The sequence below is a fragment of the Hypanus sabinus genome, chromosome 22 (assembly GCF_030144855.1).
Source record: "Hypanus sabinus isolate sHypSab1 chromosome 22, sHypSab1.hap1, whole genome shotgun sequence".
Classification (NCBI taxonomy): Eukaryota; Metazoa; Chordata; class Chondrichthyes; order Myliobatiformes; family Dasyatidae; genus Hypanus; species Hypanus sabinus.
Genome location: NC_082727.1, coordinates 30665350 through 30681077, shown reverse-complemented (window position 1 = coordinate 30681077; position 15728 = coordinate 30665350). Strand labels below are relative to the sequence as shown.

The 15728-nt window shown below is 45.1% G+C and overlaps 1 protein-coding gene across 3 annotated transcripts in view; it reads right to left on the bottom strand.

Annotated features, from left to right (window-relative positions):
- Positions 1-15728, bottom strand: part of ipmkb (inositol polyphosphate multikinase b) — a 262387-nt gene that overhangs the window by 194870 nt on the left and 51789 nt on the right. For all 3 annotated transcript variants that reach the window (XR_009507440.1, XR_009507441.1, XM_059947428.1), the window contains exons 3-4: positions 15514-15610; positions 13693-13865 (exon numbers count right to left, since the gene is read on the bottom strand). Coding sequence is in view for 1 of the 3 variants with exons in the window: in XM_059947428.1 (XP_059803411.1) it covers positions 13693-13865; positions 15514-15610 (270 nt within the window). In the remaining 2 variants the exon portion in view is untranslated. The remainder of the gene's footprint in view (positions 1-13692; positions 13866-15513; positions 15611-15728) is intronic.

Here is a 15728-nt window from a genome sequence, read left to right as displayed (position 1 = left end):
CAGCCCATCAAGCCTTCTTCATTCGATCATAGCTGAAATACTTTCCCTCTTAACTCCATTCTCCTGCCTTCTCCCCATTACCTTTGACATCTTTACTATCAACCTCTGCTTTAAACATATATCCAATGACTTGGCCTCCACAACTGTCTGTGGCAATGAATTTCACAGTTTCACCACCCTCTGGCTACAGAAATTCCTCATCTCTGTTCTAAAGGGATGTCCTTATATTCTGAGACTGTGTTCTCTGGTCCTAGACTCTCTCACTGTTGGAAACACCTTCTGCATGTCCACTCTACCTAGGTTTTTCAATATTTGGTAGGTTTCAATGACACTCTTCCTACCTCACATTCACAGAAACATAGAAAACCTACAGCACAATACAGGACCGTCGGCCCACAAAGTTGTGCCGAACATGTCCCTACCTCAGAAATTACTAGGCTTACCCATAGCCCTCTATTTTACGAAGCTCCATGTACCTATCTAAAAGCCTCTTAAAAGACCCTATCGTATATGCCTCCACCACCGTTGCCGGCAGCCCATTCCACGCACTCAACACTCTGAGTAAAAAACTTACCCCTGACGTCTCCTCTGTACCTACTGCCTTAAACCCGTGTGGCAACCATTTCAGCCCTGGGAAAAAGCCTCTGACTATCCACGCAATCAATGCCTCTCATCATCTTGTACACCTCTATCAGGTCACCTCTCATCCTCAGTTGCTCCAAGGAGAAAAGGCCAAATTCACTCAACCTATTCTCATAAGACGTGCTCCCCAATCCAGGCAACATCCTTGTAAATTTCCTCTACACCCTTTCTATGACTTCCACATCCTTCCTGTAGTGAAAGATGTGACTAGAACTGAGCACAGTACTCCAAGCGGGGTCTGACCAGGATCTTATATAGCTGCAACATTACCTCTCGGCTCCTAAATTCAATTCCATGATTTATGAAGGCCAATACACCGAACGTCTTCTTAACCACAGAGTCAACCTGCACAGCTGCTTTGAGCATCCTATGGACTTGGATCCCAAGATCCCTCTGATCCTCCACACTGCCATACTCCTAATGATTCCTCTAAACTCCAGCAAGTATAGCCCAGAACTATTAAATACTCGTATGTTAACCACTTTATTTTCAGGATCATTCTTGTAAACCTCCTCTGGACACTCTCTGATGCCAACACATCCTTTCTTAAATATGGGGCCAAAAACTGCTTAAATACTCCCAATGTGGTCTGACCAAAGCTTCAGCATTACATCCTTGCACTTATATTCTGGTCTTGAAATGAATGTTAACATTGCATTTGCCTTCCATACAGCCAACTCAAACTGCAAGTTAACCTTTATGGAATCCTGCACTAGGACTCTCAAGTCCCTTTGCACTTACAATTTCTGAATTCTCTCACCATTTAGAAAATAGTTCATGCCTTTATTTCTTCTTTCAATGTGCATGTCCAGTTACTTCCCCACACTGTATTCCATTCTCCACTCATTTGCCCATTCTCCTAATCTGTCCAAGTCCTTCTGCAGATTCCCTGCCTCTTCAACACTACCTGCCCATCCACCTATCTTTGTATCATCTGCAACCTTTGCCACAATGCCATCAATTCCATCATCTAGATTATTAACATAAAACATGAAAAATACCAGACACAACATTAAACCCCTGCAGAACAGCACTAGTCACCAGCAGTCAATCTAAAAAGGTACCCTTTTATTCCCACCCACTCCAAGCCTCCTACCAATCAGCCAATCTTCTGTCCATGCAAGCAAACATTAATTAATTGCACTTGGATTGTCTGGAACTTTTTAAAAATAATTTCAAATCACTACCGTTCTGTGTAATTCTGTAACCTATTACTTTTAAAGTGAGGTGATAAGCAAAAATAAGACTACTTATCTGAAAAATAAATATTGAGTTGGAAAAAAAGGAACAGGAAGAAGCATCTGCTAGTAAAAGCTACGTGTTATCATATACAAAGCAGAGTACTTTAACGCACTTTTGATACATGTTGAAACTCAAAGTAAATTTATTATCAAAGCACATATATGTCACCATATACAACCCTGAGATTCATTTTCTTGTGGCTTACTCAATAAATCCAAGAAGCATAATAGAACCACACCAACAGGGAAGATAACCAGTGTGCAAAAAACAAACTTTGCAAATACAAAAAGAAAAAAAAACAAATAAGCAATAAATATCGAGAACATGAGATGAAGAGTCCTTGAAAATGAGTCCATAGGTTGAGGGAACAGTTCACAGATAACTTGTACACGTCCAAAACTTCCCCATAGACTTGGAGCTGGACACTTGCTGACTTAGCTGATCGTAGCCAGGATATCAATAGGTTAAGGACAGGACAGCCAGCTTCCTTTTGCAGGTATCATTACTTTCCATCTCCTAATGGACATTGTGCAAGAGTCAGCGGGCCAAACTGTTTTTCTACTGATAACATGGTAATGAAACAAATCGCTTTCAAGCCTGATATACAAAATGTGGCAAAATTTCAGTAGGCTTGAATACTGCATTCTGATCTGGTCACCACAGTGCAATCCAGATGTGATTACACAGGAAAGAGTGCAGAAAAAGATATTGCTAAGGCTGTTAAATTTTAACTATGAGGAAAGTTGCCATTGTTTTATTTGCAGCAGAAGAGGCTGAAGGGTAGACTCAAAGAAGATGAGCAAAATTGTTAAGAGGCTAGACAGAAGAAATACAACAAACCTATTTCTCTTTTTTCCTGGGTGGTGGGGGGGGGGTGGTTGGGTGTCGTAAACCAGGGGCACTGATGTAAAGCAAGAAAAAGTGAGCCAGATAAAATTAAGCATAAATTCACTGGGTGAAAGAATAGCACAGAAGCAGAAACTCTCATCATATTTGGGTGGACATGGACACGTACTTAAAGAACTATAAACTGTTGGATTAAGGAATTAGTGCTGACAAATGGGACAGGACTCAACAGCTCTTTATCAATTGCCAGACGTAATAGGGCAATTGGCCTCCTTTTGTGTCACAAATCTTTAAAACTCTAAGGAACTTGCAATTCACACTAAATCATAAAATAAAGAGATAAGAAATCAAGAGGGAAAATTCTTCATTAGTGATATAAAAAATATTAAAATGATCACCAAGTCCTGAACAAGAATATACATTTTGGAAAAACAATGCAGAAACACTACACACATGCATTTGAAAATGCCACAAAATATTTATCAATACAATGAGGCCCAATGACATCCATATATTTATTATTCTATTTCTGAGTTAAAATAACATCCTGGTCAAAGACAAGCCAGAAGCGGATGTTTGTGCTAATCACTGTCAAATAAAATTGATGGGCTCCATGAAATGTTTGATCCTCAGCTAATGATCAACAATAGTTTTGAATCATAACACAAGAACAAAGAGTCAACAAGCAGCTACAAATGGGCACATTTCTTCTCAAAATATTTGAAATGTCATTTCTCTTTGCATTTGGAGGAAGAATGAACAAGGAAGACAAAAATCACTGAATTATTTACTACTGAAACAAACATGTCTATTTGAAAGGGTTTAAACAAACATGCTGAAAAAATGTAATTTTCAATGGACATTCGGACTTTAAATCTGATCCCTAGCCCCCTGCCAAACTAGTAAAATTGTAAACATCATTTAATACCCAAGAAAACTAGTATAACAAGTAATTTCACCATATTTGGTTTAACATGGATATTTAGAAGTTATCCTATAAAATTTGTCTCTAAAAGGAAGAGGGCTGGCTGGGAAATACTCCTACAACAAAATATTCTGCAATCACTTGCCTTGTTAAAAACAATGAAATTTAATGTATTTTAAAAAACTTGACAGTTGTGACCCAAAATATTTAAAGCTTTTGTAATTACACAGACATGCTGCATCTGCACATGATCTTTTTTCTGCATCTCTGCTCCACCAATCCTATATCCTGTTAACTACTTAAAGAAATTGGGATAGAACTTCAGGAGCCAGTCAATGCAACTAAATATATATTCAAACAACCTGTTGCAGGATGGAATTTCCAACCCCACAAAAGGGAGGCCATAGAGTTGAAGAATCTCCCATCATCTGCTTGTCATGCATTGGAAATAAAAGTGGATGAAATATTAATAAACAAAAACAATTAAGACAGCTGAACATCAATTTCACCTTTCAAACTATTCATCAAGCAGAAAATTTACAATATTCTGAGAAGAGTTAAAAGGGTAGGTGTCTTGTAGCCGTTTCCTCTGGCAGGGTCAGATCTATTTTGTCCAGGAAAGGAGAAATCTCTTCACATAAAGTACAGATATTTTCTCGTTATTATGGATGCTCTGACCTTAAATTTTGGAGAATTTCAATGGTTGAAAAAAATAGAGCCGAGGCTCAGGACTGGGACTGATCATGTTAAAGCTAAGTCAAGACAACAGGCCAACTCTTGAATCCATTTCCTATGCTCTTACAGCAACACTTAAATTAACCTATTGTGGCGACCCATTTCCTGGCGCATCCGAACCGACTCACAATTAGATAGCCTACGAGGATTTGCGAGCACAGAGCTTTGGAGCCTCTGCGCCATGGGGGGCCGGTTGAGGGAGGCTTAAAAGTGAGGCTGAAGTTTTCGAATAAAGTTTTTTCCTTCGACTGCAGTTACTGACTCCGTGTCGTAATTTTAGCGCTGCATGTAGCACACCGCTACAATTGGTGACCCCGACGGTCCAAACGATTTTCGGACCAGAAATGACCGATGCCGCCTCTGTTCATGCGGTTTCGTTGAAACTGCCGGGTTTCTGGACACAGCGCCCGGACCTATGGTTCCAGCAAGCCGAAGCCCAATTCCACGTTCGCCAGATCACCTCAGAAGACAGCCGCTACTACTACGTGGTGAGCTCCCTCGACCAGGACACAGCGGCCCAGGTCGCGGAGTTCGTACAGTCGCCCCCGGCAGACGGCAAGTACACGGAATTCAAAGCCCTGCTCCTCAGGACTTTCGGACTCTCACAGCACGAGCGGGCTGCCCGTTTACTGCACCTGGATGGCTTGGGCGACAGACCTCCATCGGCTTTAATGAATGAGATGTTGTCTCTCGCCGACGGACAAACATGCCTCATGTTTGAGCAGGCATTCCTGGAGCAGCTGCCCGAGGACATACGCCTGCTGCTATCCGACGCGGATTTCAGTGACCCCCGGAAGGTGGCAGCCCGGGCAGACTTGCTGTGGAACGCCAAAAAGGTGAGCGGGGCGTCCATTGCACGGATATCCCAGCCACGCTCCCGGCAGCAAACCAGTCCAGGCCCGGCCGCAGAGCCCGCCAACCCCCGGCCCAATGAACACTGGTGCTTCTACCACCAACGGTGGGGCGCAGAAGCCCGCCGTTGTCGCCCGCCCTGCAAGTTCCCGGGAAACGCCAGGGCCAGTCGCCGCTGATGGCTACGGCGGCTGGCCATCGGGATAGCCTCCTGCATGTGTGGGATAGAAGGTCAGGACGCCGGTTTTTGATCGATACTGGGGCTGAGATCAGCGTTTTACCTCCGACGAGTTACGACACCCGCAGCAGGGCACTGGGTCCCCCCCTGAGGGCTGTGAACGGCAGCACAGTAAGGACCTATGGCACCCGTCAGGTGCAGCTACAGTTCGGCTCCAGCCAGTTCACGTGGGACTTCACACTGGCCACCGTAGCCCAACCGCTTCTGGGTGCGGATTTTTTGCGGGCTCACAGCCTACTGGTTGACCTGCCCAGGAAGAGACTGGTACACGCCGAGACCTTTCAGACGTTCTCCCTGGGTGCAGCCCAGTTGCCAGCCCCTCACCTCGGCTCCATCACGCTGTCCGACAATGACTTCACCAGGGTCCTGGCGGAGTTCCCATCGGTTCTGGCACCGCAGTTCACAGCGGCCATGCCCAGGCACGGCGTACAACACCACATCCCCACCCAGGGACCACCCCTCCACGCCCGCGCTCGGCGGCTTCCCCCGGACAAGCTCCGACTGGCGAAGGAGGAGTTCCAGAGGATGGAGCCAGAGGATGGAGGAATTGGGGATATTCCGGCGGTCCGACAGCCCATGGGCCTCCCCCCTGCACATGGTGCCCAAAGCGACGGGGGGCTGGAGACCATGCGGCGACTACCGCAGGCTGAACGAGGCTACCACACCGGACCGCTACCCTGTGCCGCACATTCAGGACCTTGCAGCAAACCTGCACGCCGCACGGATCTTCTCCAAGGTAGATCTCGTCCGAGGGTACCATCAAATCCCGATGCATCCTGACGACGTCCCCAAAACGGCTCTCATCACCCCGTTTGGCCTTTTCGAGTTCCTCTGCATGCCGTTCGGCCTGAAGAATGCCGCACAGACGTTCCAGCGGTTAATGGACGCGGTGGGACGGGACCTGGACTTCGCGGTCATCTATTTGGATGACATCCTCATAGCCAGCAGCAGTCGTCAGGAGCATCTGTCCCACCTCCGTCAACTCTGCGCCCGACTGAGTGAGTACGGTCTTACAATCAACCCTGCCAAATGCCAGTTTGGACTCGATACCATTGACTTCCTGGGCCACAGGATTACTAAAGACGGGGCAACCCCTCTGCCCGCTAAGGTAGATGCGGTCCGCCTCTTTCCCCGACCCACCATGATCAAAGGCCTTCAGGAATTCGTAGGTATGGTCAATTTCTACCGCCGCTTCCTCCCTTCAGCTGCCTGGATCATGTGCCCCCTGGTCGCCCTGATGTCGGGTCCGAGCAAGGACATTACCTGGGACGAGGAGTCTGCCGCCGCTTTCGTTCAAACGAAGGAAGCTTTGGCGGACGCCGCAATGCTAGTACATCCCAGAATGGACGCCCCTACTGCCCTCACAGTGGACGCATCAAACACGGCAGTCGGTGGGGTGCTGGAGCAACTCATCGCAGGTCGCTGGCAACCCCTGGCGTTTTTCAGCAAACACCTGCGACCACCCGAGCTTAAGTACAGTGCTTTCGACCGGGAACTGTTGGCGCTCTACCTGGCAATCCGACATTTCAGGTACTTCCTAGAAGGTCGGCCCTTCACCGCGTTCACGGACCACAAACCGCTTACCTTTGCGTTTACGAAAGCGTCCGACCCCTGGTCGTCCCGCCAACAACGCCACCTGTCCTACATCTCTGAATACACGACGGATGTCCGGCACGTCTCAGGTAAGGACAATGTCGTGGCGGATGCGCTCTCTCGCCCTACCGTTCATGCCCTTTCCCAAGGGGTAGACTTTGAGGCACTGGCAGAGGCGCAGCAGGCGGATGAGGAGATTCCGAGTTACAGAACCGCAGTCTCCGGTTTGCAGCTCCAGGACCTCCCCGTGGGCCCAGGTGAGAGGACCCTACTCTGTGACGTTGCCACCGGCCAGTCCCGTCCAGTCGTCCCAACAGCATGGCGGCGCCGCGTTTTCGACTCCATTCATAACTTGGCGCATCCCTCCATCCGGACAACTGTCCGGATGGTTTCCAGCAGGTTCGTTTGGCACGGACTCCGCAAACAGGTCAGTGAATGGGCCAAAACGTGCATGCACTGCCAGACGGCCAAGGTGCAGCGGCACACCAAAGCCCCACCGCAGCAGTTCCATCCCGCCCACCGGCGTTTCGACCACATTCATGTGGATATCGTGGGCCCCCTGTCAGTGTCGCGCGGAGCGCGGCACCTCCTGACTATCGTGGACCGGTTCACGAGATGGCCAGAGGCGGTCCCGCTCACCGACACCACCTCCGAATCTTGCGCCCGAGCCCTGATCGCCACCTGGATATTTCGCTTTGGTGTACCAGCCCACATTACCTCCGACAGAGGCGCCCAGTTCACCTCCAGCCTGTGGTCAGCTATGGCCAGCCTTTTGGGGACTCAGCTGCACCACACAACTGCCTACCACCCACAGTCGAACGGGCTAGTGGAGCGTTTCCACCGTCACCTGAAGTCGGCCCTCATGGCCCGCCTGCGAGGAGCCAACTGGGCGGACGAGCTTCCCTGGGTCCTACTCGGCATCCGCACAGCGCCCAAGGACGACCTGCACGCCTCGTCGGCCGAGTTGGTATACGGCGCGCCCCTGGTCGTCCCCGGGGAGTTCCTACCAGCCCCAAGGGGGCAAGAGGAAGAACCCGCAGCTGTCCTGGGCAGACTACGTGAAAAGCTCGGTAACCTGGCCCCCATACCCACTTCACAGCACGGGCGGCACCCGACCTGCGTACCCAAAGACCTACAGAACTGTAAGTTTGTGTTTGTACGAAGGGGCGGGCATCGGCTGCCGCTGCAGCGGCCATACGAGGGGCCGTTTATGGTGCTCCGGAACAACGGGTCCACATTCGTGCTGGACGTTGGGGGGAAAGAGGAGGTTTTCACGGTGGACCGCCTCAAACCGGCCCATGTGGACCTGGCGCAACCGGCCGAGTTTCCGGCGCCTCGGCGCAGAGGCCGACCTCCCAAGCAGGTTCTGACCCAGACTGTGGACATTGGGGGGTGTATCGCCGTTTCTGGGGGGGGGTTATGTGGCGACCCATTTCCTGGCGCATCCGAACCGACTCACAATTAGATAGCCTACGGGGGTTTGCGAGCACAGAGCTTTGGAGCCTCTGCGCCACGGGGGGCTGGTTGAGGGAGGCTTAAAAGTGAGGCTGAAGTTTTCGAATAAAGTTTTTTCCTTCGACTGCAATTACCGACTCCGTGTCGTAATTTTAGCGCTGCGTGTAGCACACCGCTACACTATAAACAAATATTTAACACCGAGTCCCCTGCTAATTCCCTTCATCAGCGTAATCCTCCATTTCCTTCAATACCTACATAATTCTCATATTATTCACTCCAAACCATCTGTAGAAGAAAATTACTCATTCTCAGGACACCTAGTGAAATTCCCATCGGATTTCTTAGCATGGATATTGATGACGTCTAACTGCATTACAAAACACTGCCATGCTGAATAGTTATCCCTTGCTCCAAGGTTTTCCTTTCTGCTTTGCATCTCAATAGCTAGCCACTTCAAGACAATACTGAATTCATCCATATCAAGGACAAAATTCAGAAAGACCATAAGATGGTAAAACACAAGGAGCAGAATTAGACCATTCAATCCCATTTCTGCTCCTTGTGCTCCTTGTGTCATTGAGACTTACAAAATTATTACAGGGCTCAAAAGGCTTTTGCAGAGAGGACATTTCCCATGCTGGGAAAAAAATTCCACACAGACATATGTACAGATTCAGGCATCCAGTTCATCCACAATAGAGATCAACAAGGTTTCAAATAACCAGGAGCCTCAGTAAGATAGCAAATACAAAGATGGTGGGTAGTGAGAGAAATTTTCAGTTTGATGGCTTTACCTTAAGTTCTGCTCTGTCGTTATTAATTTCATCACATTCTCTGGTAACAGAATTAATAAATTCCCCAAAATTTCAATGGAGAAAAATTTCTGTTCATCCACAACAGAATTATAGACAAACAGTCTGATTAGCGGAGAGTCTAAAGATAGCAGAGCGGCAAAACTGTAGTATTACCTGACATCTGGAAACCAAAGCTTTGTTTCCAGTTGATGTTACCAGGACAGCAAGTAGATGAAAAAGATGAGGATCAAGCATACAGTTGCAAGAAAAAGTTTGTGAACGCTTTGCAATTACCTGATTTTCTGCATTAATTATTGATAAAATGTGGTCTGATCTTCATCTAAGTCATAATAAACAAACACAAACAATTGTACTTCTTCTCGTTAGTACACCATTTAAACAATCACTGTCTAGGTTCAAAAAAGTATGTGGACCTCTGGGGTAAGGCCTTTCACAAAAACTATTTGGAGTCAGCCATCCCAATCAATGAGAGATTGGAGGTGTGGGTTGTAGAGGTACCCTGCACTATAAAAAAGACACACAAAATCAGGTTACTGACAGAGCCTGCTCTTCTTGCCTCGATCAAAACAACTTTCAGAGGACCTTAGAAGAAAAATTGTAGAGATGCATGAAGCTGGAAAAGGCTACAAAAGCATTTCTAAAGACCTGAGTATTCATCGGTCCACGATAAGCGAAAATGTCTGACACACAGAGGAAATTCAGTACTGTTGCTATTCCCCCTAGGAGTGAGTGTCCTCCAAAGATCACACCAAGAGCATGGCATGCAAAGCTGCAGGAGGTGAAAAAGAACCCAAGGGTAACAGCAAAAGACCTGCAGAAATCTCTAGAACTTGCTGAAGTCTCTGTTTTTGTGTCCACTATAAGAAAAATGTTGAATAAGAATGGTGTTCATGGATGGACATGATAGAGGAAACCACTGCTCTCCAAAAAAAACCCAACAACAATGCTGCTTGTCTCAAGTTTGCAAAAGACTACCTGGATGTTCCTTAATGCTTCTGGGAAAATGTTTTGCAAACAGATGAGGCAAAAGTTGAACTTTTTGTCAGAAATGCTTAACACTATGTTTGGAGGAAAAGGGGCACTACACACCACCACCAAAACCTCATTCCAACTGTGAAGCTTGGTGGAAGGAGCTTCATGGTTTGGGGCTGCTTTGCTGCCTCACGGTCTGGACAACTTGCAATGATTGAGGGAACAATGACTTCAAAATTGTATCAAGACATTTTACAGGAGAACATCAGGGTAGCAGTCTGTCACTTGAAGCTTAACAGAAGTTGGATGATGCAACAAGACAATGATCCAAAATACACAAGTAAATCAGCGAGAGCGGTTTAAAAAAAGATTTGTGGTTTGGAATGGCCAAGCCTCAGTCCAGACCTTAACCCAATTTACATGCTGTGGCATGAGCTGAGGAGGGCTGTTCATGCAAGGTATCCCAGAAATATTGATGAACTGAGAGAGTTGTGTATTGAGGAATGGTCTAAAATTCCTCCTCGGCTTTGTGCAAGCCTGATCAGCAGCTACAGGAAACATTCGGTGGAGGTTATTACTGCTAAAGGAGATTCTAGAGTTATTAAATAGAAGGGTTGACATTTTTCCCAGGCTGGACTCAGAATGATTAAACAATGTTTTCAATAAAGACATGAAAAGTACAATTGTGTGTCATTAGTTTAGGCAAATTGCGTTTGTCTATTATTATTAGCTAGACTACATTTTATGAATAATTAATGCAGAAAATCAGGTTCTTGCAAAGGGTTCACAAACTTTTTCTTGCAACTGTATATCCCTGTGATAACAATGCAGGCAGGTAGAGGAGAGCTATTATTGAGATTCCATGGCTATGACTGGATTAAGTTGAATAAACAGGCTAGAACAGACCCTAAATAGCAAAGAGTGGAGAGGCTATGGAAGATGGCAGGATGAATCAATCACAAACTAGAAGATGATGCAGAAGAGAATAAGAGCTTATGTTCACTTCAGTCTTGCAGGATTTTATTGGTGACTTTGATTTGACCAATTTAGTATTATGGCTGTGTACAAACCTAGCTTTTATAAGAAAGGTATCCAGGATATAACATTATCGGCAGATCAACAAATAGAAAATCTGACTCAAACTCATAAAAAAAGGACATTACTTGAAGATAATGACAACATTGGGAGCCTTAGTACAAGGATAATGGGTTTATCAGATTTAGTACAGGAATACAACACAAAAATGTAACAGGAAGCTATTGAAGCACCAGGAAGTGTGAACACTGCATGTTAAAAGTATAATTTTTATGCCTGTTTTTAAACAGCGCTATGCTATATTAACATTATCAGCATTATTTTTCAGTACTAGACCACAGATTATGGAAAAAAAACCTTCCCTTTTCTTCAGAAAATACTTTGACACTTAGATTCTAAATTGACACAAGACAGACAATATTTGTGCTGACAACTGACAGTCTCATTAATCCATGAGAATAAACTGGAAATTCATGTAAAAAGACCCATGAACAAATCTAGGTACTCAAATTTAAAACATCTGGTCATAGAATTGTAATGCTCTGAAAAACTTCATTTTCTCTGGTGAGTTTATTTTTGATTCTTTAAACAACAAGGGTTAAAGAAGTGATTTTAATAGATTTATGTATTTTTTTATTTGATTCTCAGTTCAAGTATTGTTATTGTAATTAAATGCATATTCTCTATTTGTTTACATCATTTGGTCCACGTTTTGATCATCACAGCTCACAACAGCTGCATTTACGTGTTAATCTTGTCCAGGCAACAATGACTTCATCCAGAACACCTTCCTTTGAAAATTAATCTTTAATAACCAAAAGGCAAAAATAAATACAAAATAACACACACAAACTGCTGGAGGAACTCAGCAAATCAGGCAGCATCTATAGAAATGAATAAGCAGTTAATGTTTTGGGCCAAAACCCTTCTTCAGCACTGGAAAGGAAGGGAAAGACACTAGAATAAAAAGGTGGTGGGAGGGGACGGAGGATAACTAGAAGGAAAGGGAAAGGTCGAGGGCTGGAGAAGGAATCCCACAGGAGAAGAGAGTGGGCCATACAAGAAAGGGAAGGAGGAGAGAACTCAAGGGGAAGTAATAGGCAGGTGGGAAAAGGTAAAAGGTTAGAGTGGGGAATAAAGGAAGGGGTGGGGGAATTTGTTTACCGTAAGGAGAAATTCATATTCATGCCATTAGGTTGGAGGCTACCCAGAGAGAATATAAAGTGTTGTTCCTCCACCCTGAGGGTGGCCTCATCATTGCTCAAGAGAAGGGCTGTGGACCAACATGTCAGAACGGGAATGGAAAATGTATTAAAAGGTTTGGCCACTGGGAAGTTCTGTTTTTGGAGGATAGAGCAAAGGTGCTCGACAAAGCAGGCCCCCAATTTACAACAGTTCTCACCAATGGAGAGGAGGCTGCATCGGGAACACTGGACACAATAGATGAACCCAGCAGATTTGCAGGTGAAGTGTTGCCTCACCTGGAAGGACCGTTTGAGGCCCTGAATGGAGGTGAGAGAAGTGAATGGGCAGGTGTAGCACTTTGGCCGCTTACAGGGTTAAGTGCTAGGAGGGAGATTAGTGATAAAGGTGCGATCCCTGGAGACTGCAGAAAGCGAGAGTGGGGGAGGTAAAGATAAGCTCAGTGGTAGAATCCATTTGGAGATGGTGGAAATTGCAGAGAATGTGTTGGACGTAGAAGCTCATGGGGTGTTAAATTAGGACAAGAGGAACTATCACTATTAAGGCGGTGGGAAGATTGGGTGAGCACGAATGTTCGGGAAATTGAGGAGACATGGGTGAGAGCAGCAGCAATAGTGGAGGAAGGGAAATTCTGTTTTTTGAAGAAAGAGGACATCTTTGATGTCCTGGAAAGGAAAGCCGGATCCTAGGAATAGATGCTGCATAGACAAAGGAAGTGAGAAAAAAAATAGCACTTTTTTTTAAAAACAGGAGACAGGGTGGGAAGAGGTATAGTCAAAATAAATGTGGAATTCAGTAGGCTTATTAAAGATATTGGCCAACATTTGTGTCCAGAGTTGGAGACAGAGATTGAGAAAGGGAAGGGAGGTATCAGAAATGAACCATGTGAATTTAAGGGTAGAATGGAAGTTGGAAGCAAAGTTGATGAAATTGACGAGCTCAGCATTTGTGCATGAAGCAGCACCAATGCAGTCATCAGTGTAGTGGAGGAAGAGTTGGGGAGCATTACCGGGGAAGGCTCAGATTGTTCTACATAGCAAACAAAAAGGCAGGCATAGCTGGAGCCCATGTGGGTACCCATGGCTACCCTTGAAAAATGAGTCAGATTTATCGGTTTAACATTAAATTTATCTTACCCTCATGCCAAGAACCAAGAAGCCAATTTCTTCCATCAGTGGGTATTTGCTGATCTGTTGTTGTATTTTCTCAGCTGAAGCATCGGGGTCATAACTCTTTTTCCCAATTTTAACATCCATGATGCATGGCTTGCTGAAACAACGCGTCACATCTTCCAGTTTAAGATACAATTCTGAACTCCAATGTTAAAGAGAAAACCTGCTTCAGTAGATCCCATGAAATATAAATCTTAGTTTAAGCAACACACATAAAATGCTGGAGGAACTCAGCAGGCTAGACAGCATCTATGAAAAAAATGTACACTACACGTCTTGGGCCGAAACCCTTCAGCAGAACTGGAGGAAAAAAGCCGAGGAGTAGATTTAAAAGGTAGGGAGAGGCAAGAGAGAACCAGGTGATGTGAAACCTGGAATGGGAGGGATGAAGTAAAGTGCTGGGAAGTTGATTGGTGAGATGAGGTGAGAAGGAGAAAAGGAGATGGGAAATGGAGAAAGATGGGGGTTGGGGGACATTACCAGAAGTTTGAGATATCAATGTTCATGCCATCGAGTTGGAGGCTACCCAAACAGAATAATAAGGTTTATTCCTCCAACCTAAGCACTGCCTCATCGTGACAGTGGAGGAGACCACGGATGGACATATCGGAATGGGAATGGGAAGTGGAATCTTAGTTTTGTTTACTTTCTAGGTAAAGGCATTACACTGTACTTCTTTTACAGGCCATATCACATTATTCACCTATTTATAAATTAACACTGGGAATGCACAAATCAATTAATCATAATGAAAAATTAAAGAGCAGATTTTAAATGTTGCTTTCTTTAATATAAGATCTAGTTCATCAGCCAGGAAAAGGTGCATTAAGGTGAGAGGGCATAATTTAAAAGGACATGTGAGGCACAGGTTTTTTTTTATATACAGAGAAGCGGGTGTCCGGAACACACTGCTTGGGGTAGTGGTAGAGGCAGAAACATCAGAGACTCTTAAGTGTCATTTAGACAGGTACATGACTGTGGAAAATGGAAGGATATGACACTGTGTAGGGAAAAAAAAGACTAGTTAGCCACTTGATTACTAATTTAATTGGTTCGGTACCACATTGTGGGCCAAAGGTCCTGTTCTTATGTTGTACTGTTCTACGCTCGATCTTCTATATAAAAGTACAAAAAGCAATGTGATTTCTCTGCATTTTTTAAACTTGTGACACATCATCCATTCAGATGTAATCAATTCTATTGATTATTTTCAGCTCAGAGGCACACAAGCATTCTCAATGCAAATAAAGGACCTTCTGTGGCGACCCACTTCCCAGCGCACTCGAACCGACTCAAAAAGCAGCGCGCACCGGAATTGAGGCAGGTCCCAAAGAGGGCGCCAAGCCTGCTTCACCAGCAAGGGGAAAAGCCCGCACACAGGACGGGACTGTGAATACACGCCCCCTACAGCATTCCCACCTGGGGAGGGCGGGATCAGGAAGGCTTTAAAACAAGGCCACGAAGTTTGAATAAACCTCTTTTGCAACTGCAGCTCACCGACTCTGTGTCATTATTGCAGGGCTGCGTGTAACACACTGCTATACTTCCTTTAAAAGTAATCACTTGATCATACATAAATGGATTTCAAAGCCATGCTGAGGAAGGGAGGGAATGACACAAGTTTACTACACTGAAACAAAAAGAAATTCAATGTAAAATAAGAAAATGTGAAGACTAAATACACAGCAAACATGTTTATTATATTCAGGCATAAAGTTGGCAAAATAAGTATAGAAAAATAGGAGCACAGTCACACTCAATACTACAGCTCTGTGCAAAGGATACCATTAGGTGCAGTTGATGGTGCCCAAGTACCAAGGAACTGTGGCAGGAATTTACGAAGTTCCAAGAATACCTGATCATGACACGAAGAACCAAATACCTGGAAGCAAAAAGAAAAGAATGTTGGAAATTAAAATATTTAAGAATTAAAACTACAAAGCAATTTATTTTGTGTCATTGGATCAATTATCAAATGATCTCCAAAAAATCTTGTTATA